Source organism: Marmota marmota, unplaced genomic scaffold (assembly GCF_001458135.2).
Source record: "Marmota marmota marmota unplaced genomic scaffold, marMar, whole genome shotgun sequence".
Classification (NCBI taxonomy): domain Eukaryota; kingdom Metazoa; phylum Chordata; class Mammalia; order Rodentia; family Sciuridae; genus Marmota; species Marmota marmota.
The window spans coordinates 32,541,143-32,567,090 of NW_026000037.1; the positions used below are offsets into that span (position 1 = coordinate 32,541,143).

The 25,948-nt window shown below is 32.7% G+C and overlaps 1 protein-coding gene across 4 annotated transcripts in view; it reads left to right on the top strand.

Annotated features, from left to right (window-relative positions):
* Arhgap15 (Rho GTPase activating protein 15) overlaps window positions 1–25,948 on the top strand; it is a 621,152-nt gene that overhangs the window by 109,118 nt on the left and 486,086 nt on the right. For all 4 annotated transcript variants that reach the window (XM_015479148.2, XM_048812226.1, XM_048812228.1 and 1 more), the window contains exon 6: window positions 2,279–2,368. In XM_015479148.2, the coding sequence (XP_015334634.1) occupies window positions 2,279–2,368 (90 nt within the window). The remainder of the gene's footprint in view (window positions 1–2,278; window positions 2,369–25,948) is intronic.

The window sequence follows — 25,948 nt, forward strand, 5'->3', positions numbered from 1 at the left end:
AGTCAAAGAACACTCTCTGGCAAGGTGAAATTAACTAGGAGCTACTGGGTAAGGAGCCAGCTATGTGAAGATTGGGAGGTAGTCCAGATAAACAGGTGGTTTACAGGGCCTAACGCAAGATCAAGTTTAGCAGAGGACACAAACAAGATCAATATGTCTGTCCTGGATTCTAGTGAGAAAGCTGTAGCTTTCCCAAATTCTTCTGTGTTTTAGCATGAGTATGATCACAGTGTGTATTCAATTTTCAAGGACCAGTAGTGGTTAAGAATAGACTTAGAAGTGACGCTACTAGCATTTAAATTCTGGCCTTTTCTTTTGTAGCTGTGTTACCTTGGGAAAGTTCTGCCATGCCAGAACCATTCTGGCATACTTTCTTACCTAACTAGAATGGTGATAATAATAATAGCCACCTCAGTTGTTAATAATTTGTACTAATAATAATGACCTTAACAGTTGTAAGAATTAAATGAATTCCTAGATGAAAGGCCTAAGGAAAAGGCTTGGCATATTAAAAATGCCTCTTATTTGAAATAATTTGGTCTTTCCCCCCGACTATATTATATGGGAAAGATAAGCTCTTTTGTCTGATTTTTCTTTGTTTGTTTGTTTTGGCACTGGGAATCAAACCCAGGGACACTTAACCACTGAGCTACATCATCAGCCCTCAGTTGCTGAGGGTCTTGCTATGTCTTATACTCTTAATGGTTATTTTTGTTGGTTCGGATTATCCTATAATTCAATGAACTCTACAAGAAGCATTTGATTTTAAACATTTATTTTACCAGAAATCCCTTGGCAATAATTATCATTATCATTATGGGGATCATTCATAATAGTGGTCACTTGGTGGCAGAAGATGAGTGAACCAATAAAAATCTGTCACAATTTGAAATATCTTTAAGGGATATGTCTTATTTTGTTGGGTTTTTCATGAGGTTCCTATTAAATAACATGGAAATAATATGCTATCAACTCTGTCTTGCCAGCTGAATTTATTCTGAAGGAATGATACACTGGGATTTATGATATTTCTTCAAAAACTGATTTGAGTTGCCCAAAACTAAAATCTCACAATTTACAATAAAAATGGATTTTTCAGCTTTTTCTGAAAAAAAAAAACCTGTTTCTTTAAACTGATAAAATTGGACACAGTAACTATAAGGAAACAATTATGGATAGATAATTTCTTTTAATATTTTATAATTTTATTCATAATTTCATGTTTTAACCTGAAGTTCCTGCCATTGAAAATACTGCCTAAAGTATTATAAGCTTTGTATGCTAAGATTTTAATATAGTCTATGGAAAAATACTTGAGGAAAGTTACTGAACTCATCTATAGAGAAACCGAGAGTGAAACTATGAAAATAGTTGAAAAATCTTTCAAATGTGACATGTCTTTGAAAAATAATGAAGAAACTTGCTATGCTGTATGAATTTAATGTTTTCTAATTGTTATCCACTTGAATCAGATGAAAATGAAAATATTTTGGCAACCAGAATTAATATTTCTATTAATGGACTATTAAGAATTATTGAAATAAAACAACTTTTAAGTAGTATCCACATTGTCACCATGTAACTAGAAGCACACACACTATAATCTATTTGGTCTAAAGTAAATTTATTAGATAAAAGTATACATATAGTCATGTGCATAGTCTTCCAAGTCTAAAAAGTGAACTCATAAAAGGCACATAGTTGACACTTAATAAATACTTGTTGGATTTGTTAGCATATGAAACACAAACCTACAAAAGGATTTTGAGATTTATTAATGCACCTGCTCCATTTTCTAGATGATGTAGCCAAATCCCAAGTAACTTTGTTAAAGTCACAAAGCTAAATCTCTGTATGGGGTTTCCATTACATTATGATTTACTAACTTTATGTTTCCTCTTAGGTCTAAGTATATGACTTTAAATGCTTTTACATTACATTAGCCATTGAATAGCAACATTCATTCTTAAGGAAACATTTTAAAGCTTGCATTTCTTTAGGATTACTAAATAACATCACAAAACAAAATTTTATGTATTTGTTTTTGTCATTATCTACAATTAATGAAATTTTAAAATGGACTTTGAAGTTTAGAGAGTTAAAATTATGAAGTCTCTCTCCATCCCAAATCTTATAAATTGGGTTTCTCCTAGAAGAAAAAATAGATAGGCTTTTTATCATAAATATGTATAGCTTCTAACTCAATAAACTCTTATTTTCTCTGACATGCATCTCCAATGATGTGTGCTTTTTATTCTTATTTCATTTTTATTTACAGAAAAGTGGGCACAAACCAGAAAGTGTGGATTTGTGTGGAGCACATATTGAATGGGCCAAAGAAAAATCAAGCAGAAAGAATGTCTTTCAGGTAAGAATGTTACATATATTCAATTTATTCCTATTCCTTCTAAATCTGATGTCTCTTGGGTAATCAAAATCAGACTACCTTCTTGTGATGTTTTCATGTGCATGAACTAGTTGTCTGAAGGTCATTATGAAAGACTGACTTCTCTTCCTTGTTGAATCTTTGGTTTGTTTTTTTTTGTTTTCCCTGGTGGCTGGTTGCTATCTAAACATAAAATACATGTTGCATGTTGATTTTGATTACCTAGAATGCTTTACTTAAATAGATATATTGTCGAATTTTCAAATGTACATAAGTGAAGATTCACCAATTACAAACTATTTTGATTCATTGTCACAACTGTCTTCTGGTCATTAATTACATTCACCAGTGTAAGTAGTGAGGATGAAGAGAGCTGAACAGCTATGAAAATTATATCATTTTACATCGCATAAAGTTTTTGGAAAAAAAACACTGTGGTTAATAATTATAATTATATTCCATTGAATGGAAAGAACCAGATGAAATCCTTGAAAGAGAAGAAATTGGTAATTTTTTTCATATATGTTACCAAACTACATCATATAGCATGGTTTTCTTTGGCAATTAATAATTTTAGATTATAGAGGTTGATATTTTTTACACTTTTAAATGAAATTTAACTTTTATATTTCTAAAATAGCTCATAACTTTATAAGCATATTTCACATTTTATGTCATTTAGCAGCCAATGGAGCCAGATTATTGCACTTTTTCATAAAGTATCTTTTAACAACAATTAGGTTCTTGAAGAAAAGTAAATTCTTCTGTTCTTAAATTTTGTGGTGAGATGAATATATGGAGTCTTATATTTGTATCTTATAGATAGGTGAAATTTGATACTTACATTCTTACTAGAGGGGAAAAATGCTCTTTTCCAGTATAGGCTGCTTTTTCCAAATAGTAATTCAGGTATGGTCGACTAATTTGGGACCATTTAGATTTTTAAAAGAAACCAACAATTTTTGTCATATTCTGGAATAATTTTTTTTCTGGTTCTAGTTTTATTCTACTTAGATGAAGAGATCTTATTATTACCAAAAAGAAATGAAATGAAGAGAATATAAACAATTATTATTTCTTAATAAAAATAAAATTTAAAACACAGGAGGAAAGGGGAAAGGCAGGAAGGCAGGCAAACTATCTGGACAGCCCAACACACCCAGAAATCAATGGTCTAATCCCAAGAGTGATGAAAAAGTGGTTTTTGAGATTAAAATAGGAGAAATAAATTTGTTTTAAAGTGAGCAATGATATATAGGTGATATATTCTTTCTCCATTCTTGCTCTTTTTGTTAATCTGCTATAAATAATAATTTTGAAGATTATAATCATAATCTGTATAACAACCTAGAGGATCAGGTATGCTAAGTGTTGTAGTCTTCATAAGTATTGTGATTTTAGCATCCTCATCACCACAGTTGTAAAAGAAATACATTAAATTCAAATTTATGGACATAAATCTTGAATGATAGAAACTTTTGAAAATGGGCTAAACTATCCTGTTGACCTTGTGAAGGTCACAATTGATGTTGATAGTCATCTATATATCATGTATACAGGGCTACAAGAAGAAAAATATTTATGGGTATAGTAAGCATAGTTATACAATAAAATTGCTTATACTAGTGGAATATAAAATCATAAGATTTTATGAATATCACTAAATATCTCCTTTTGTAATTGTCCTCATTTTCCACATTTCTAAATATAGATACTTCCAAAAAATTTAAATTATTCTCATTTTTTGTAACTTTTGGGGAATGAAAATCTCAGTAGCTAGCATTGTTTGTAGTGTAATTGAACAATTCATGGGACCTCGGTGATTATATGCATATGGTCTTAGATCCTTTGGAGAAACAAGAGAATTAGCAAAGCTTAAAAATGATTCAAGTTTTGTTTTCTGCTTTATTCTTTATGGATGAATCATTAGGTTTCTGGTAATGCTGAAATCTTTCACCACCAAAATGTACGAACTTAGGTAAAATTTACTAGTATGTATCTATAGATACAAGCTATGAGAGTAAGCCTTGGAGAGGAACAATATAAACAGCTTTTGTAGTTCTGTTAACAAAAAAGCATCGGGAAGAATTTGCCAGAGAGCTAAATCTAGATGACTTACATCAATATTTGATTAGATACATTAGCTGGTCTAACTCTCAAATGATCAGAATAAACACGATTATATCTCAAAAACATGGTATTAAGGCATTGTTGGATGTTGGAGTATGTGTGTGTGCAGGGGTTTCATTACCTTAAGAATAATGAAGTGTTTCTTCCTGACAAAAAGACCATCAGAGCTTCAGCTGATGCGCTACATCAGAAATAGCTTTAAAATTCCAAGTTTGAATTAGGCTTGGTGTTCAATCTCAGTCTATGAATTATAGATTACAGATAGCAAATGACTATTGAGATTTTTGGTTCAAGAAAAATCAAAGAAGTGCAAAATTAGAAATAATTTAAAATTTGAAATCTGTCTTTAAAAAGGTGATGGATTAGCAATTATATGCCACATAATTACAGTGTCTGCAGAGAAGTCCAACTTAAAATGAATACGAAAACAAACAAAAAATTGCGAGTGCCTGAGATAAATGAAAGCCACATAGGCACACATTTGTCTCAAATACACATACACACACATAAACACACACACACACACACACATACACACACATGTTGGAAGATTTAACTAGCTTCATTTTTTTTCTATATCCTGCTTGGATATTTGTTCATTTTTCTTTGTATTAAAGGCTATATTTCCTTCATAGTCAAAGTCCTATCAAACTCATTGTGTGAATTCAGCCTTATTTGATTGGCACATGTTGACATTACAGTGACAACATTAATGACTAGGTTTTAGTATTTAAGAACTTTTGGTCAATCAAATCAAAATGTTGCTCTTTTGCTGAATTCAAGAACACCTACCTACTTTGTAACAGAACCATCTTTGATCCAATTGATAATACTTAATAAAAAGTGATATATTTTTAAAATTACTGTTAACGTCTGTACAAAGGAATATATAGTAATGTTATAACATGTTAAAATAAGTATGTGTATATATATATATAAATATATATATTGTGTGTATAATGTATGTGTGTATGTGTATACACGCATCTAATACTTGAGTTTAGTAAAGTGAGCATTTATGTATACACACACACACACACATACACACATACACATGCACAAACACAGAAAGATACTTTGTGTTATAAATTCCACACAAATTCTAAGTCAAATTAGTAAATGTTCATTGCTAACTTTTGCTTAATTCTGCAGAAAGCATAACTGTCAAGGACCATCACAAATTTGATGTTGCTTGATAAAACATTTAGCAACCAAGTGATTTGTAATGAATTGTGTTGTGGTACAAGTTTTCTCAGTGAACTTAAGAGCAACACTAGGTCTTCATCAGGGAAGAAGTGAATAAAAAGATTTATGTTCAAATCACATGCTTTAAACATTCTTCCTAAGTGCTAGTTTGCTCTTTGGTGTTTAGCCTGAAATTTAAAGCACTAAGGATTAAAAGGATTACAACATAATCTTAAATAATCCTAAATGTCATTTACACAGAGAGAGTTGTAATAACTAAATAAAACCATGTTGAAGGATGGCAGTACTCTCAGGCAGCATCCTTGACACAAACAGTGCTTCTTCCACCTTCTTTCTCTTTACTGGGCACATTAGGCTTCCAAAGCCTTTTCATAGGAAATTCATCTGAGAACATGACTTAAAAATGGTTTAAAACAATACAGAATTTTTTTAGTTTTTAATATCCTTCTGTTTCAAAGTTGAATGAAAATGTTTACTTATATTGTTTCTTATAATTCCTTCCTTCCTTCAAAAGTCTAGGAAAAGGGACTTTCTGACATGGTTATCAAATAGATGATATGCCTCTTACACAGTCCCCAATCTCCAAGGGAGTACCCCTTTACTAAATATACGAGAGTTCCAATGCACTGTAATTAATTCCATGCTGTTTAATTTAGCACTTAAATATTCTTTATTCTGTCATGTTAATTAGTTTTGCCTCCCAAAGAAAATATGAAGAAAAACTGTATCAAATACTGCCCTTCACTTACTATACTAGAAGATTGGACACATTTTAACTGATTAAACTATTACTTTTTAAGGCTAAAGTTGCATTCATTCAGGAAGAACAATCTCTTTCATGAAATATTTAGGATATTTTGTCCACAATATAGACCTTGTAATACAAGATTCCCCAGGTTGAAACAGGAATATAGAACATGAAGATATTGGTACTTTTCATTATAAGGTATAAGAGAGTAGCTAGCCATTTATTCATTTAAATGGTTCATTTATTTGTACTCTAAAGTCTTATCTTTTCTCAAGGCAATCAGTGACTAGGCCTCAGATTTTTATTTACATTTAAAATAATATTTAATAAAATTTTACTTTTGAATATGCATTGTACTCCTCTATAGATTCATGCTTCAAATAAGATAATTCTATAAATTAATGAATCATGGCTGATAAGGAATATGTCAATTGTTTACTTGAAAGGCAGAAAAAATTAAATGACTAGAATAGATAAGTCTATTCACCTTCCCCAATAATCAATTTATAACCTCAACAAATATCATGGTCGAATTTCCCAGTTGAGATTCTTTTTTTAATACATTAATACCTCTCAGGAGACAGATTCTTTCCTCTACAAGTAAAGTAGTCCTCAGAACAGGTTTATCATTACTTGGATTACTTTTCTGACTTTGGATGAAGTCTTCTGGCTATAATGTATATTAAACATATTCATGTAATATTTTCCATGGATATGCATTACATTTAAAAATAATTTGATTGCTCTTCCTGATCCGAATATGTCTTAGCTTAAAATGTTTAAGTACTACTTAAGTTTATTAATGCGAAGATAATTTAATAACATCTTGGAAAATACCATTTTAAGCCAAAAGGAAAACTACTGGTATTTTGCTTTTATCCATTTCCTTGTGTTAAAAGTGGTGGTTTAAAAATAAATCTGAGCTTTTACCAATTTTCTCTTTCATTTTTCAATGCTTGTAGTTAAACTAAATGCAAAAGGATGATTCTTCACATTTATACATGCATTAGGTTTTGAGTAAAGCTTGTTTCACTTCAGAGCATTATTCACAGGATCTTAAAAGGCATGACATTAAAAATAAACTAGAGTAAGAGAAGCATTAATGTCTAATACAGTTGTTTTTTGCTTTATAGCTTATCCTCAATCATTTTATCTACCTATTAGATATCCATCCATTATTCAGAATGTATGGTGATGAGAGCCCCTGAGTCTGGGGACCTGAGTTCCAGTTTTGGCTTTGTCAGTTGTAACTTTTTGTAGAACCAGGGCAGGATCACTCCTCTACCTTACAGTTTGTCACACCAAGAAAATAAGAGATAATAGGCCTTCCCCTACCTGCCTCCCATCTGTGTTAATGTTAAAATAAAGTGACTCTTTGATGTATTTTAAAGCAACTACAAAGGAGTGAGTTTTATATAAGTACAACAGGATGTCATTATTCAACTACTAACCACATCATCTCATAATATTTTGAAGGAAATTCAAGATGGAATTTCAGAATAATCAAGATGAGGGGGATATTTGTAAAAGCCAGCTCAGAATTTCTGAGTATTTCTTTTTAATGCCTTCTCAACCATAGACCAAAATTTAATACACCATGTGAAAGGCTTCTCATTCATTGTGTAACAAAGACTATGTCTTCAAACCTTACTTAAATCACTTTTAGTATTATGTTTTTTAAAATAAATAGTATCAATGATATACTATTTAATCAATATGCTAATTAGTTAATAATATATCAAAATTAACCCTTTGAGAAAAGCATTTCTTTTCTGAAGGAGCTTCTATCAAACTATGAAAAAGCAACTTGTAAAAGGTAACTGAGAAACAAGTGCAAAAAGGATGCCCCCAAATGACAGAGACAATGTTAACATTGCCTCTCTACTGAGATTAGAATGGTAATTATGTCTGACTGGAAGGAGAGGGAGATGATTATTTTTGTGATGTTTGTTTTCACTGTGATTGGTAGGGTCACACAATTTTTTTCTAAAGGAAGGACCTAATTTTATAATGCGGGACATGATTTAGTATTATGGAAGTTAGGGGGATGTAAGATTGCAGAAAAGAGAGATAAAGAGCAGGGAATAAAACTGATTGTAACAATTTTAGTGAGACAGAAAGCACATGTTAGCTCTGCTGAATTAAAAGAGAAATGAAATGGAATAGAAAGGTAGAAAGCATACTCCTCAAAGATGCACACGTCATTCAGTTCAGACCAGGTGAATTGAGAATCAATGTCTCTTTGCAGATTTAATTTTGGAAAACAATGAAGTTCTTTTCAAAAGTATATATAACCTGGATTCTACATATATAAATTAAGTAGATTGGTAGCAAAAACAATACCAAGTGTGATTCTGTGAAGCACACAGGTTGAAGCCTTATGAACTCATTTGTACAACTTTGTCGTTCTACTAACTACTGAAGGGCATAATGTGACCTTACTGTATTATTTTTCTTTGACCTAGCATCAAGGCAGAATCAAACTAAAAGGTTACAATAGCCATATTGGTACATAATTTTCTAAAATCAGTCAAGGGAACCAAAATTTAAAGTTTCTAAAATCTATCAAAATTTAAAAATGAAAGGGAAAATTATCAGCATGGCTTATTCTGTTTCTGACATTCTAGGAAAAGAATGGATGCATGTGATCTAATGAACTTAGATCACTGCTAGGCTCAGTCACTTTGCCTCACCTTCTGGAATTGCTGACTTTATGTGCTCAAAGATAAGAATTGAGACTTTGGAATGAATTCTGAGTTTCAGACTGACACCAGGCAAACTGCAACAAGCTATTCTTCGTTTGCTGGCATCATGCTGTAAATCCCCTCTCTCAGAAAATACTCTATTTCTTGATATTTTGGTAGAGAAGTGTGATGGTTTTGTACCATCCATCCATTCCTTTGGCTAATGGTACATTTTCCCCCTCTCCACATAGTCAGAGTGAGGCCAACCAGCCACATAGGGATCAAACCCGTGACTTTAGACCACATACAACAACCTGAGCAAAATTGACCACTGCTGCTGAGGCACTTTCCAGGTTGGAAGTAAAATCATCAAGTGTTATGTTCTTTTTCCACTTGTGATTTTCATCTTATGTAAAGAAAATATTACATTGATTATGGCAAGACAGTGTGCAAACCAAGGGATCTCTTTTTATTATCTGTTTGAAAATTCTTACTTTATATTTGTGAAAGAGAGTAGTCATATTAACTTCATGCTGAGTATGATTTTTTTTTGTACAAACAGACCTATTCCAGAAAAAGGAACAGTTCAATTTTTAAAAATCCCTAAAGCTGGTACACAATAGATGGGTCCAATAAATGGTATCACATTTTATGTCCATAAGGATGACACAAGGTGAAATAAAATTGAGTGCTTTTAGAGAGCATAGGGTCACTGGCAGATAAGTAGCCTGTGCCATTCCATTCTGGGAAGTGTAAGGCAATGAGGTTGGATCTGAAGGCAAGAGAAATATTCACTGTTTATTATGCCACAAGCCACTGAGCAGGAGAAAAATCTGGGCAGTGGTGAACAAAATGCTGAAACCTCAGAGCAATGTTTAAGGCAGTGTAAGAAAATAAAGCAAACATCCGTAAACAAAGGCTGGAAATGAATGCAAGTTCCCTAAGTTTATGATGAAAGGAAAACACCAGCACTCACGCAGAACTGGAGAGGCCACTTGCAGGATTTGTGTTTAGAGACTCCTAACATGACAGGGAAACATGGTACTGAAAACATGTTAAATAACAACTATTCAAAAGCAAGGATATAAAACGGTACAGGAAAGTTAAGGATTCTTGGTATCTGAAGAGGGGAGGAGGTCGCTCTTTTATCTCAGCAACAGAGTATGTTGAGAGATGGCCCAAGTGAAACAATGAAATGAAATGGCTGATGTGGGGAATAACTGTGGAGGAAGCTTTTCAAACTCTTTTTGGATAACGTGTCAACAGATAGGTTTGAAGTTACTCTACCAGGGAAGGGACATTCACAGGAAGAATTTAGAGCATTTATTTAGCAGTGAACTATTTGATTCTGAAACTAGGACATTTACAGTGGCAAAATTAAGAATAAACAGAGACATCTCCCAAAAGGAAAGAAACACTGACACTGAGGATTCCCTTCTCAAGCAACTTAGGAAGACCTGAGAGGCTTGGTTTTGTTTTGAATGTGAATTCAAGCAGTGCTTCATTTTAAAATTCCTACACCCATGATCAAGCAAAAGTCAAACTTCTGATACTTGATTGATGATTTAAGATCAATTAGTAGAAAGCAAGGTGATGAATACACTCAATGTATAGAAGACACTGAGCAGGATAGCAGAAAATTGTAGGAAGCCCTTGTCTTTTGACAGCTATATGGCAACATTGATAACTGCAAATGTTATTTGTCCACCAGAAAAGGAAGTATTTGTTTCAAGCCACAGAAATTTTATACCACAGTATCAAACTAAAATCCACCAGCAGTTTAATGTTTAATGCATATGAAAATTAACATTTGGGGAGCCCAAATACTTTAAAACAAATGAGCCTCACAAAATATACCCAGTGATGTGAAAATAATGGCTGGCTTCATTATGAACAAATTTGTCCTTTTGCTAGAGTAAGGATCGTTCTATTATTAACAGGAAATCTTAGACGGACTACACAGAATGCTGCATTATTCATAAAAGATTGCTGCCATCTGGTGGCTCCTTGGCATTTCAGCACTGACTATGCTGATTTGATTTGACTGGGTGCTCATGTGAGGTATGCAAAGGAGGGCCTAGCCTGGTAAAATAAAAACATGGACATCCTCTGGCCCTAGATGCCATTCATCTGATGGCAGTCATTTCTCCCTCTGCTGTTCTAGAATGGAAGATGCAGGGGAGGGAAAGAGATACTTGGATATCATTTGTCCTGAAGTGTATTTTACATGGCTTATCTAAGGAAGTTACTCTTGGCTGTTCTTGACTGATAAATTTTATCGACATTCATTTCTGTTGGCAAATAAATATGTACTCAAATATTAGGGAGATTTATTGAATCTAAAAATATGCTATTTTACTTAAATAAGAATATATGCAAGATGCTGTAATCCCTCCTTTGGATCCAAGCATGAATTTTGTTTTTAAGCTATCACTCATTGAGTCTGATTTTGGAAATAATATGATTTTAGTGTCAAAAAAAGAAAAGAATTATAGAGCTGCATAAAACTCAAGGTTTCATCTCATTCAATTGTTATATTAAGAAATCTGGTTAATTGTTAATGCCTCAAACCTAGAAAGTGATATTTCTTTGAGGATTTACAAATTAGATGACAAATATTATTTAGCTTGCATTGTATTTTTCATTGAAAATAAAATAGTTAAAATGTGTTGATGATTTTCAAGGATTAGTGCATTAACTCATTCTTAATCAGAACAAATTAGCTTATCTTTGCAATTTCAGTATGTTTTAAGTTTCAAATAATTATAGAATGGCTCATTGTATGTAGTGAAATCCTGACCCTTAAAACGGATATGGGTATAGCTCTGAAGGCTTTGAAGATTATAGGAGATAATGAGTTAAAATTGCCCCAGGAGGAAAGTTGGAATTCTGTTCTGAATTCTCAGAGACAATATTTTAATAGTTAATGTTCAGTTACTAGTCAATATTTCCCTGTCATTAGATTATCTTATGATTTAAAAATACACTAACAAAGAGATATTGCACTAAATTTGGAGAATTATAATATTGAGTGAATATTATTCTTTATAAGAAAAGTTAGAAATGACTATTTTAAAGTAAGACATTTGGGTGTTATTTTAAAATTCTTGGGAAGGTTTCCATTCGACAATATGTACTTGATATTACCTTTGTTACTTGCTACTTTTACCACTTATATCTTCTTCCTCAAAACATTAACTTGGCTCATGGAAAGCATGGCCCATCTTCTCTGAGAAGATGGCTCAATTCCCTGTCCCTCTTCCATTTTCTTTTCTACCAACATTTAGGAAGAGGTTGTGAACCACCACCACCACCACCACCACAGAAAAACCTTGCACAGAAAGTAAAATCAATAATAATTTTGCCATGCTCCCTTTATTTGTAAGTATAAAATATTGATTCAATTATTCTTCTAAGAAACCTAGACCTGTATATTTGTTTCTATGCTTACAAGAGATAGTAAACCTTCTACCTATGGTCAGGATGGTCCAGTATAGAGTCATAAGTTGCTTATGTTTGTCTCAGTAGCATTCATTTTAGGGGAAGCTTTTACAGCTACTTAACACTAAATTCACTTTTATTCAGGAGAATCATTTATACAGTGTCATTAATGATGTCACCTCCAGTCCTTTAGTATGTAATTGCTAGGTGTTTCATTTTAGAGCCAGGCATTTGATAAGTATTGGGTTGTGGTAAATTTTATCACAGTGACATCTACATCTCAATGGAGGATTGATCCTTTTCTTTCATAGAATGTGAGTTTTGAGACTCTTGAAGCAAATAGTTTGGTCACATATGACTCTGGCTTAGGGTTCCCCTGAAAGAAAGTTTGAGACTAGGAACTATATTCCAACAAATTTATTCGTGATGTAGTTTCATAGAATTTTAAAACTATCAGTACTAAAACAGAAAGAAGAAAAACCAACACAAGTTCGTTATAGAGTATATTATGGAGTGGTTTGGATGCTTGTTAGAATTTTCCTCCAAAGATGATAGGATTGAACATTTTTCCATTAACTTTGGATTCCTTTGGTTTGAGGTTGTCTCTGCGGTGAGATGTTGTCTTTATATCTTCTTGACTTTCAGGCTGTACAGGGGTGTCCTGAAGCTTTTTTCAGGTACTCAACTCCATAGAACCAGAAATTAAAGGAGTTGTGTGATACATGCTTACGGAAAATGCAGATAGCACAAAGAGAGTTGAAGCTCACATGGAACTATTTCCTCCAGCAGCAGCTGTGGTCACAGATGCACATATGCGAGTCAGGACACAAGCAGAAGTGGCTGATAATATCCAACCTTCCATATTCAAATTTTCCTATACCACACACTGAATCTAACCCACGGAAGTCTTCAAGATGGCTACTGGCCTCAATCTCTACAAGAGAGCTAACCAAAAACTTTTAATGGAAAAATAGTCACTGTTCTTGTTACAGCTGCATATTAGGCCATCTTAGAAATTGATCATCAATTTTCTCCATCACAGATTCTAAAATTTTCTCATCCTCAGGCAGAACTATATAATCTGTTATGTTTGCCTGATGTGGTCAGTAAGACCTTCACATGTGAGGGGTTTGGTCCTTGATTTCATGACATCTTCAGGCTGTGTTTACTGCAGTTGATAGTTCATTGCACTTATAAGTCATGGAAGCACTAAGAGACATCTCTATTAATCACTTGAGTTCCAGAATCATTCTTCTCACTTCTATTGTACATAAGCAACCTCACACTTCCATTGTAAGGATCAGTTTAGTAACTGTTTTATTTACTTTGGTCCACATCTTGAGTATCCACAGTTACTCTCAGTGGTCACAGTAACTTCGTGGTATAATTACTAATCCATCTTAGAAGCAAACTTCTGTCCCATTCAAGAACAATAATTTTCAATCCATCAAGGCCAAAGTTTAAAGACTCAGGAGCATCAAATCAATGCTGCAGGTGGATCACTGTAGAGGCTACTCCTATTTTTTAGACCCATATATTCTAGCTATTCTGGACACAGTGCCATGTATCACCATAGATTCAGAGAATATTCTGCATTTTAAAATACAGGACCACAAGCTAATTAGTTATTTTCTCTAAGCTTCCACCTTAGCTGGGACTAGGATAATATTCATTTTTTTCTATTAGGTTAATTGCTTCCAAGTTGATGTTGTTGTAGTTAGTAAGATCAGAGTCTCCCAGAATCTTGTATTCCTTCGCTTCCCTGATATGAGGTAATGTTGTAAATGACCCCATATTACACCACGATGCACCATAATCAGACATGGTGTGAATTCCAGTGAGAATGAGTCACTGTTACCCCAAGAATGGAAGTGATCTGTTGTAGCCAGTTTGCTATCAAGCATCAGGATGGTTTCTTAAAGGGCTCAATGTCTACCAGTGCTGCTGGAAGATTATACAATTAGTCCTGGTAGGAGTTCTATCAGCTTTGTTAAGAAGAAGTCATGGTACTGAACCTGTGCAAAGTCCCCATCCCATCACTTTGATCACACCATTCATGGCTCTATTGTGCAAGCGTTATCTGGTTAAGAGAGAAGCTAGAGGGCATCAACAGACTAGGTCATCTGGTGTACTGGCTTACTTTGTGGTAGGTATTAAGACGTTGATATGAGATGAGACACAAAAAATCTGCATGTTCTGTGCCATCTTTCATAAGTCCATTGACATTTCCCAGACTCCTTTGTTTCCTATCTTCTAGATTGTCTACTTCCAGGCCTGTGACTAACATGAAAAGCCATTCTCACCATCTGGCAATCAGATCATATTGCTTTTTTCAGGCTAGCCTATTCTCCAGCTGACTCCTTGCATCTCTGCCTCATAGGAGGGTTTTCTTCAATATAGTCCTACAAAGACACCCCTGGGTAGGTATATGGTACAGCTGCCATTCATATCTTTGGTGCTCATCAACACAGAGATGATCTATGAATCAGGCTTGAGTTTTTTCATTATTCATCTGCTGGCTTTAAGAATGTCCATGAGGACATAGGGACAAGCTCAGAGAGAGGGACCAATATAACAGTGACAGGTAAAATGGAAATTTGAGCCACCTGTTCATGAAACTTACTTAGGTTCTTCAGACCTGCTTGGGCCAAATTCTGCATACAGCATTTCTTTCTTTTTTTTTCATTTATATATGACAGCAGAATGCATTACAGTTCTTATTACACATATAGAGCACATTTTTTTATATCTCTGGTTGTATCCAAAGTATATTCACACTAATTCATGTCTTCATACATGTATTTTGGATAATAATGATCATCACATTCCACCATCATTATAACCCATTCCCCTCCCTTCCCCTCCAACCCCTCCCATGCTCTTTCACTATGAATCAGCCTCCTTATATCAAGAAAACATTTGGCATTTGGTTTTTTTGGGATTGGCTAACTTCACTTAGCATTATGTTCTCTAACTCCATCCAATGAATAGAGCATATCTATCCAAAGATTCTTGACCAATCTGCAATTCAGTGGATCTGAAAATACCAGGTCATCATTGGAACCTGAAAACATACAGTCACTTGATCAGATGCTCATTTTTTATTCTGACCTAGAGAAAGGCCAGGATCTACTTTTGATTGCTGAGAATTTCTTTAAAATTTTATTTTTATTCTTATTTGTTATATATGACAGCAGAATGCATTACAATTGATATAACACATACAGAGCATATTTTTTCTTATCTCTGGTTGTATATGAAGTATATTCTTTATTGCAGAAGACAGTCTTCCCCTAGAATCTTCTAGGCCTTTGTTCTGAAGCTCTTAGTATGACCTACCACAGATTCCCCCAAGAATATCACACTCCAATTCCTCATTGTATTTTCAGAATCTTATCATTCAAGAGTCAAGGAACTTGTACCATAGCCTACAATAGCTACAAGCATTAAGTTATGGATAGCCACACCAGTGTATGAATAGCATCTTGAAATACTTATATTTCTGAATATACTGACTTTCCTAGTAACAGAGGTCCAGGGCTTTAAGAAATATAACTACATGAAAATTCTGAGTGCAGCCCAGATTCCTGAGTGTGAACCAATAAATGGTTCTTTATTTATAAATGTTGAACTGATAAACAACAAGATGGAAGCTGTATGTATTAATGGGGTACTATGTAATATTTAACACGTGTACATTTCCTAAAGTTTAAATCAGGTGAAACACATGTATCTCCTCAAACATTTATCACTTCTTTGTGATGAAAACTTTGAAAATCCTTTCTGCTAACTTGTTTAAATTTACAGCACATAATTGTTATGTATATTCACCATAGTACGCAATAGTACCCCAGAGCTTCTTGCTCCTATCTATCTATATAACTTAGTACCCACTGATCAACCTTTTCTCATTACTCCTCATCCTGACTTCCTTATCAGGCTTCTGATAACTGCCATTGTACTTCTATTAGATCAATTTTTTTTTTTTAGGTTCAACATATAAGTGAGATCATGAAGTACTGAAGTACTTGTCTTCCTTTGACTGTCTCATTTCACTTGACATAATGTCCTCTAATCACATCCACATTTTTTTTTCAAATGGCAGTATTCATTCTTTTTATTGCTGAATAGCAGCACTCTATTGTATGTATGTACCACATTTCCTTTTTGAGAAATATCTGGTTAGATTTATTGTCCAGTTTTTGAGTTGAACTGTAGTTTTGCTATTGACTCTTTGAAGTTCCTTGGATATTCTAGATATCAGCCTTTTGGTTGTACTTTTAAGTCTCTAAATTGGGGGCTTATTTGTTACAAAGCAATAAAAAATTGGTATACATAACATATCAAGAAATATCAATGGTTTAATTTTCATGAGTAAATTATGATATATTTGAAAGTAAAGTTTAACCAGTGTAGAAATCTTTTTAAAAGATAAAGGAAGATGAGTGTGTGCTGATAAACATCTGTCATCCCAACCATTTGGGAGACTGAGGCAGGAGCATTACTTGAGCCTAATAATTCAGTGATAGTTTGCCCAACATAGGGAGACCCTGTCTCAAAATAAATAAATAAATAAATAAAAAGGCCGGGGAACCACAGTTGATGGTGTCAGCTTCTAATAATTAGTATCCAAGCACTGGTACCTTACAGAATTGTAGAGAAAATGCAGGTAGTGGCATTTTATTTGGTAATGTCACTTTCCTATTACTCAGGTTGTTTATAGAAATAGCTGCCTAACAAAGTTAACTTCCAGGAAGAATGCCAGGTTACAAGGAATCATACCAGAGTCTTGGAATCGCATTGGGCTTTCACCCAAAGTTTTTGCAACATTAGGTGGAGGCAACATAATTTGGCTTGAAAAGTTACAAGGGAAAAAATGACAGAAAATGCTCAGGGAACAGTGTGTTCAGTCATCAAGATAGTATCTTTCTTAGCCTCTTGAAAATCAGAGAAAATTATATGTCTGTGCTATTTTTAAAAATATTATGGACCAACAGAATACAGGGTTGTCACATATTATTGTTAGGCCAACAACTGTAGAGGTTCTAACCCAAAAATTGGGCTGTAAGACACAAGAGCAGATAGAGCCACAGTTGGAAAATCTAAACATAGTCTAAAAGTTTTGGCAATCCAAGAGTTTCTGGGGGAAAGAAAAGAAATTTGATTTCTGTGCTCCTGATGGAAAAACTTGCAAATGACCTGAGAAAATTATATTTGTCATATTTTCATTGCAAATTTTATTTTCTGTTTATTTCTAAAAGTTGAAAATAACTTTGAAAGTTAAAAATTATTCATTATGAAAAGACATGAATGTTATGTTGATTTTGACTTTGAAATTAAAAATATTCTAACAATTACTTTAGTTTTTTAAAAAGTACATATAGTAAGTGCCATTATTATTCCTGAGAATTTTCACAGAATATTCCAGGTCAGAGATACTAGTTGGGTAAAGTGTAAAAGCTTTTCCCAGACCTACCTCCATCAATATAATTTTCAGATTCTTTTTTTCTCAAACAGTATGCCAACAAGAAGGTTTAATTCACTTATTTTTTTCTGAGAATTTTTTTCCTTACATAATTAAACCCAAAGATAAGCATACTGTATTTCATGGTAAAGCTGCATGATGCTAAGTCTGTTCTGTCTTGGACTAAGAATTTATTTGAATTCCTTCAACTAAATTAAATTTTAAAATTACAATAAAGTTTATTATTTCTAAATCTATGTTAGTTTAATGTTAGGAACAGAAACTGATGAAAAACGAGAATAAAATTATTCAGTTATATCAAACTAGGTGTTAAGTGATACTTTTTGCATAGTTATTTTTGAAACTGTGTGTTCAGTTATTACTTTTTCATAGTACTGGGTAGAGCTCCAGGATTTTAGAAGACTTAGTTTTCAGAAATGTCTAATTTATGGTTGGGAAATTGAATAACACAGAACTATTCCCCATTATGTCCTTTATTCCACAGTTTATTTTAAATGAATTTTCCCATACCATATAAAATGTGTTTTAATAACACATATTACTTTATCTTCTACAAACAAAATTATTCTTTCTAGTGTAACACAAATCCAACTATGGTGAAAATGTAAGTATTGGGAAAGAGTCACTGGAATACACTTCAAATGCAAGCTCTATGAAAGTAACTAATACTGGGATTCTGTAGAGTGCCATCATGCTTTTGATGAAAGGTCCTAATTTTTCTGGAAATGAAAATGGGGCCGACGAAAGGTGCCCAAGTGTTGCTGTCATAAGAAGGTACATTGCTTCCACTAAAAAGCTGATTTGGAAAGAATATGCATCTGTGATTGGTGACTGATGAGTTGTTTGTTTTCATTTTGTTCATTTATTATATAAATTTTTTAAAATTATATATCATAAATGAAATATTTCTCAGAAGGTAATTATTTTCTACTTTAATGAATCCACTGCTACTCGGAAACAGACATGTTAGAGGGGTGACTTTTTCTTCTTCTTCTTTTTTATTTTTTATGCAGTGCTGAGGTCAAATCTAGGATGTTATACATGCAAGACAAGTGTTCAAACACTCATCTATATCTCTGGGCATTAGAGGGAAACTTCTTAATTTCCTAATTGGCCTAGGGCTTTTGTCATATGAATAAAATTCTTACACTTACTTCTTTTGTTCCCCATAAACTGCTTTGAATTCACTCATGTTTCTAAATAAATAGAAGTGATTGAGTAATTAATGAAATAAATATTAATACAAAGGACCAAATATCATTAGAGTTTCTATTTTTTAGTCAGTGAATGGCCTCTGGGTCAACCGAAATTGACTATGCTTCAGGAAGAAATTTCTGATCTTCAGGTCTAGGCTGTCTTCACTCCAATTCCCAGGTTAATGAAAGACCATGTCTGAAACAGAGTTCACAAACAGGCTGGCCTTTAAAGCTCACATCTGGACTTGGCTTATGTCATGTCCGTCTTCATTTTCTGGGACTGTCTGTGATAATCACAGAGCCAGCACAGCACAGAGGCAAGATCCTCCATATGCATGGCAACTGCAGGGAGAGGCACTAGTTTGCATGGTGAATACTCATAGAACATACCGCAATCCCTACAAAACTAAATATTCAAATTACCTGCTCAACTTAATAAAGGGATGTTGTTGTGGTGGTATTGGTTGTTTAAATGGAGTAAAATTGCATCATGCCATTTCAGAGATAAAAGCACATTTAACATAATTTATTGTGTACTTGTAATTGATGGTAACATAATGACTCATTTAAAAGAACCATTCAGCTCTTTTGATAAACACAGTTGAGTGTGAAACTAGAGTTCAAGTTATTCAACAACATATGTCAACCTGCATACCAATTCATATCTATTTTAAAATTAGCTCAGAAGTGTTAGGAATATGGAAAATTTGCACCAATAGTTATTTATGTCCAAGGCAGATGTACGAATTAAAGGAGTTAAAGGTCAAAAATTCAGGGTGAAATAAGTACTTTTTGGAAGGCAACAAAAATAAGGCAGAAGTTCAAAATATTTGTATTCAGTAAGTGAACAATGAAATAGATTCATTCTTTTTTTAAGGGTAAATGAAAATATATCATATATCATCAAACAAGACAATGTTTTATTTACAGATATCTACATGCCTTCTTTAAAGGTACAAAATACATGGATATTATTTGTTAGACTGTCAGGAATGCTTTGCTGAGAAAATATACTGTAAGGCACTTTTGTTGTTGAAATTACAATTATTTTCTGGAAAACAGATATCTGGCATAGGAAATTGTGACTTTTTTTTTTCTATCAAGTTTTAGGAAATGTACCCATTTGGGGTGTATACCAAAGAGAGAATATATTGGATGGGATGAAGAAAGGAATGAGGGTCATTAATATAAATTGCACAGCAGCAAAAAGAACATATTTTGATTGGGAAAAGAAAAGTCATCTGTTTCTAGAATGAGGTATATACCTCATTTTCAATCCTGTAGATTTGTTACAACAAGTAAAAACTGCTTTAATTTTAACAAAAGTACCAACTAATGTCAGTGAAAAATGATTGCAATTCAACTCTATGAATGTAGCTTTAGTGGCAAAGTTATTTTGCAGAATGTAGTTTTTGTTTGTTTTTTATTTTGAAGACATTGGTTTTAAATCCTGTGTTTCTAACTTACAGCATATTGGTTTAAAACAAACAAACCAAAAGGCCCACAACAATGTCCCAGTACACCAAGTTGCAATTAGCTACCACTCCTGGGAAATATTCTGGTACATGTTTCTGGCACTTGAAAAATTTACACCTTCTAAGGAAAGGGAGGAAAATTCTGTCAAACAATTAAACTGATTGGAATTCCCAAGAATATGAAAACAAATAAGTACTAAATTAGAAAAGAATGGCAAATTTTTGTATATGAGGCTATAAATTGGAAAAGAGAAAGTAAAAGAGTTTTGACTGTTACAGAAGTCATTCTTTTTCTTTGAAACAAATGTAGTATAAGTCAGGTAAGAACTCGAGTACTTAACAGAGTGGAAAATATGACCAGTTGACCTGAAAAAGAACAGTGTATTCATATGGTTCTTACTAATATTTTGGACAAATGAAATGGTTGTTAAGTTTGTGAATAAATATATATTTGGAGAAATCAAGTTGTTAATTTAAATGTGACCTACTGTCAAAACATGTAGAATATATCAAGATAAGAACAAATATTTTGATGATGAAGAAGATAAAAGACACTGGAATTTATAAGATTAATTTTGAGTCAACTCTTAAAACATTGATTTAAATATTATGCAGTGTAACAAAAATGGAATACCCCAGTTTACCTTACTTTCGTTAGTAAATATATTATAAAGAGTTATAAAAATTAGAACATCTTTGATTCTCCAGGAAATTAAACAAGCCTTCTTGTTTAGAAGGCTATATGTTGGGAAGATTTATTTAAGCATTTCCTGTGTCAACTATTCCTTTGTCAATGTCTTCAAATATGTGTTTATTATGTGCAAGTGCTCTAATTTATGTAGAAATTAAATATGAAATTAATGCATCTAATTTTTTTAATACATCTATGAAGAGAGAACAAAATATGAAAGTCCACATACAGTCCTCTGTATGTGGACTTTCATATTTTTCAAGAGAGAGAGAGAGATTTAAGTAACTTTGAAATTTGGATTGTATTTAACATGAGGCTGATTTTTTTGCCAGAAAAATCAGTGACTTTTTATCATTAAAAGAAATTACTCTTACAGAAGTGGTGCTCTCTATAATCACCTTCCATTCCAACTCTTATTTCACTATCTCAATCACTTTGTTCTATTTTTTTTTAACAATACTTCTTTTAAGCTGATAACAGACACGCCTGATCATTCAATTAGTATATCTTCAGTGAGCCATTCTTTATTAATAAGGTGATGAATGAATTCCTCTTCACCTAATCAAATTTCAACCATTTTTCATGAAATTAAATAACAAAATAACTCTGAATTTTAAAACTCAGACCTGGTTACACAGATACACCTTTGGGCTGGAAAGAGTGTTGTAAATCACTTCCCATTATTAAATGGCTCAAAAGATACTTAGTCAAACTATTTTAAAAAAATATGTATAATTTTATTTATTTATTTTTTTTTTACCTAACCCTAACCCTAACCCTAATCCTAACCCTAACCCTAACCCTACTACTTCCTTGATCACACTGAGAAATTCAAGGCACAAATTCTTCAATGGAAAGTTATTCACACTAAGTGATATGGGTTCAGAGTTTGTGCTAACAATCCTGCAAATCTACTGTTAATTAGGTCTCATCATGTATGATTATCCTTTTTTTTAAGAAAATATTTCATGATGAGGTCTAAATTGTGTTATAATTGTTAAGGAAACATGTTTTTCTAGTAAGATGTGAATCTTTTTCAATTATTCTTAACCAGTCACAAAAAAACTTTCTTAAAACTTTTTTATTTTAACTTGGCTTAAAATATTGCCACACAAAATTTTCAATCTTGTGTAGATGTTTCTACTTAGCTTTAGATATGATTTCTTTCACCATTATGATTTAAGATAAAATTATTTCTCATCCTGAGATCAGTACCTTTTCAGCTGTATTGCCAGTTTTGAAAGAACTCAAAATATTTTTTTTTTGTTAGCGTTTGGCTACTTTATATACCAGTGATATTTAATTTGTTCATAATTTATTTTGGTGTGCAGTGTGAAGTGATCCAGAAAGTTTCATCACTCAATACCATTGGGTAACTAATGCACAGCTTCTCAATGGTTTTATGATGCTTATTTTTATTCCATTGTATTTTCCCTCTTAAAATAGCATATTTCAGAGATATAGATTTTATTTCTTTGACAGCACCTGAAATTGTTGCTTTAATTATTCTAACCTTAAATTATAATAATTACTGGAAAGTCAAATTTCCTGTCTAATTTTCATTTTCAAAATTATCTATTATTTTCAGAATGTTAATATAGTATAAAAACAACCTGAATTTGGTCTTCATAAGTAACTTGTTTTATATCTGTGTATACATTTTTATTTTGAAAATTTAAAATAATCATATTTGTCTTACCATTTTGTTGTTGTTGTTGTTTGGTGATTCTTTGGATCAAACTCAGAGCCTCAGGCATCCCAGCAATCATTCTACCACTGAACTATACCCTCAGCCTTATTTTTGCATTATGTTACCAGTCACATTTAAATTATTTCTAATGCATATTCCAAACTATTTGAGCTAAGAATAGTTATTTTTATTAATGTCCAGGTAATTAAGGATCACCTGAAGTTTTGTTTTTTCATCTTCAGGGAATCCTATGATCTATAAAATTGCCACTCCCTATTTTTCACATGTCATTTTTATTAGTGCATTTTAATATGCATAATAATGGAGTTCATTGTGCCATATTTGTATAGGCACATAACACAATTTGATCAATCCCATTCTTTAGTATGTTTTTCCCCCATTCCCTTCTCCTTCCTCTGATCTGCTTGCTTATTTTTAGCTCAAAAATTCCTTCTCTTTTTCTATTTCTTCATATAAATTGCAGTTCTTCCTCTATGCTGTCAGTAGAATTTTCTGCACTATTAATTCTGCTCTTTTCTGCCCCTAAGAAAGATTTTAATTCTTCTACTCTGTGGATTTCCCCTGTACTATTTCTTTACCCTTTTAAGCCATGCATTCATTTCATTCTACATCAGCCCTTAAAATATCAAAGCTTCCACTCCTGACTAAATAAATTCCAAGTTATCTTTTATCAAGAAGTCAATACAGGTACATTCCTAAAAGCTATATTTCCTTCAGTATATCTTCCTTTCCTCACCCCATATATGATGTAAAAATTGCTTCTTTTTATAAAGTTTTTCAAACTTTTTTGTAGGATTGGATTGTTATAGGTTTTAACACCTTGAACGCTGAAAACTCATTCCCATTTTAAAATTGGGAGAAAATTAATATATCAAACATCCCTTTGCATTTTATATTCCACTCATTACAAAACAATGGATTTATTTCAAGAATTATATTAAAATTTATTTTAATTTCATTTTGCAGGATTTCAAACAGTTGATATATTTTTTATTACTCAAACATGGACATGAATCTATAATACTCTAGAATAATGAAGTACTTATTGTCTTCTTTTTAATCTCTAGTTATTATTGACTTTTCTCATCAAATATACCCCCCATTTATCTATCTCTTTCAGGACCCATTGCCTCCATAGAGACAGTAGATGAATTGGGGATGGAACAGGGATGCTTATGGTCCATGGGTGTAGGACAGCAATGCCTTCAAAGGGGTGAGCACTGAGCTCCATTGTAGGCAGTGCAGGCCAAACATTTTAGGAAGGAGGAGTTGGTGGAGTTGTTTCTTAATATTTTTTTTTCTTGCTGCAAAATTCCATTTTAAATGTTTAGGAATATATGAGTTGCTAATTTCAATCCAGTATTTGTAAAATATTTAGGGATAATTGTTATCTATCCACAAGAATGGCTGATCAGTGCCTTCAATCTCCAGTGCTACAAGGGCTTGAACTCTTCTAAATTTTCATAAATATTTCAGTTGAAAAATATAAACTAAATATATATTTATCACCAAGTCAGTTCAGATCTTACATTTAATAGGCTGCTTTTTTAAAATTTAAATTAAGCTATAAAATGAATTTTGTTCTTGTTTTTTATTTTTCTTTATTTTTGCATGGCAATTTCAATGTTTGAGAATGGAAAGATAATGATGTCCATGTAGATTCTTTCTATCATGTGTTCAAATATTTGGTCTAGATTTTTGTCAGAGTATCATTTCATTGTTTTTGTGTGACTTTTCAACAAACTTTTTTGTTTTGTTTTGGTACTGGGCATTGAAATTAGGAGCACTCAACCACTGAGCCACATCCCCAGCCCTATTTTGTGTTTTATTTACAGACAGAGTCTCACTGCGTTGCTTAGTGCCTTGCTTTTGCTGAGGCTGGCTTTGAACTTGTGATCCTCCTGCCTCAGCCTCCTGAGCCACTGGAATTACAGGCTTGGACCACTGTGCCTGGCTCACAAGATTTTTTAAAATTAAAGTTTAGGTTTAGAAAATTTTTAACTGTGCTTGGCATAATCATTCCATTTCTATTTAGAGATCCTGCATTAATTTAAAACATTTTTGCTCAAAATATTACCACACTGATATTTTTAAGTCATTGGCATCCAAATATGTAGAAGTAATTCAGTTGAAATACTTTCATTAAGTAAAATAGATGATAAAGTAGATCAAAATAATGCACTAATCTCTAATAGAGTCTAATAAGTATTATAATTTCCAAGTTTTATTTTTCTTCTAATCTTAGTTATTTTAAAATTACTTTTTAACTTATTTTAGATGGTAGTTATTTTCAAATATTAATTTACATACTTTATTCCTATAAAATTTAATGCAGTTATTGATATTCTTTGTATTTATTATTAATCTCTTTGCTAATTATTCCAAAGAACATAGACCTATAGCATGGCTTATAGTAGAGTTTGAAATGTTTTTTAACAAATAAATGTATTTTATACCGTTGCATACAATGCCAACAACTCTTACATTACATTGTTTTTTTTTATTTATTTATTTATTTATTTATTTTTTATTGGTTGTTCAAAACATTACACAGCTCATGACATATCATCTTCCATACATTTGATTCAAGTGGGTTATGAACTCCCATTTTTTACCCCAAATACAAGTTGCAGAATCACATCGGTTACACATCCACATTTTTACATAATACCATATTAGTGACTGTTGTATTCTGCTACCTTTCCTATCCCCTACTATCCCCCCTCCCCTTCCCTCTCATCTTCCCTCTCTACCCCATCTGCTGTTGTTTTAATTCTCGCCCTTGTTTTTTTTTT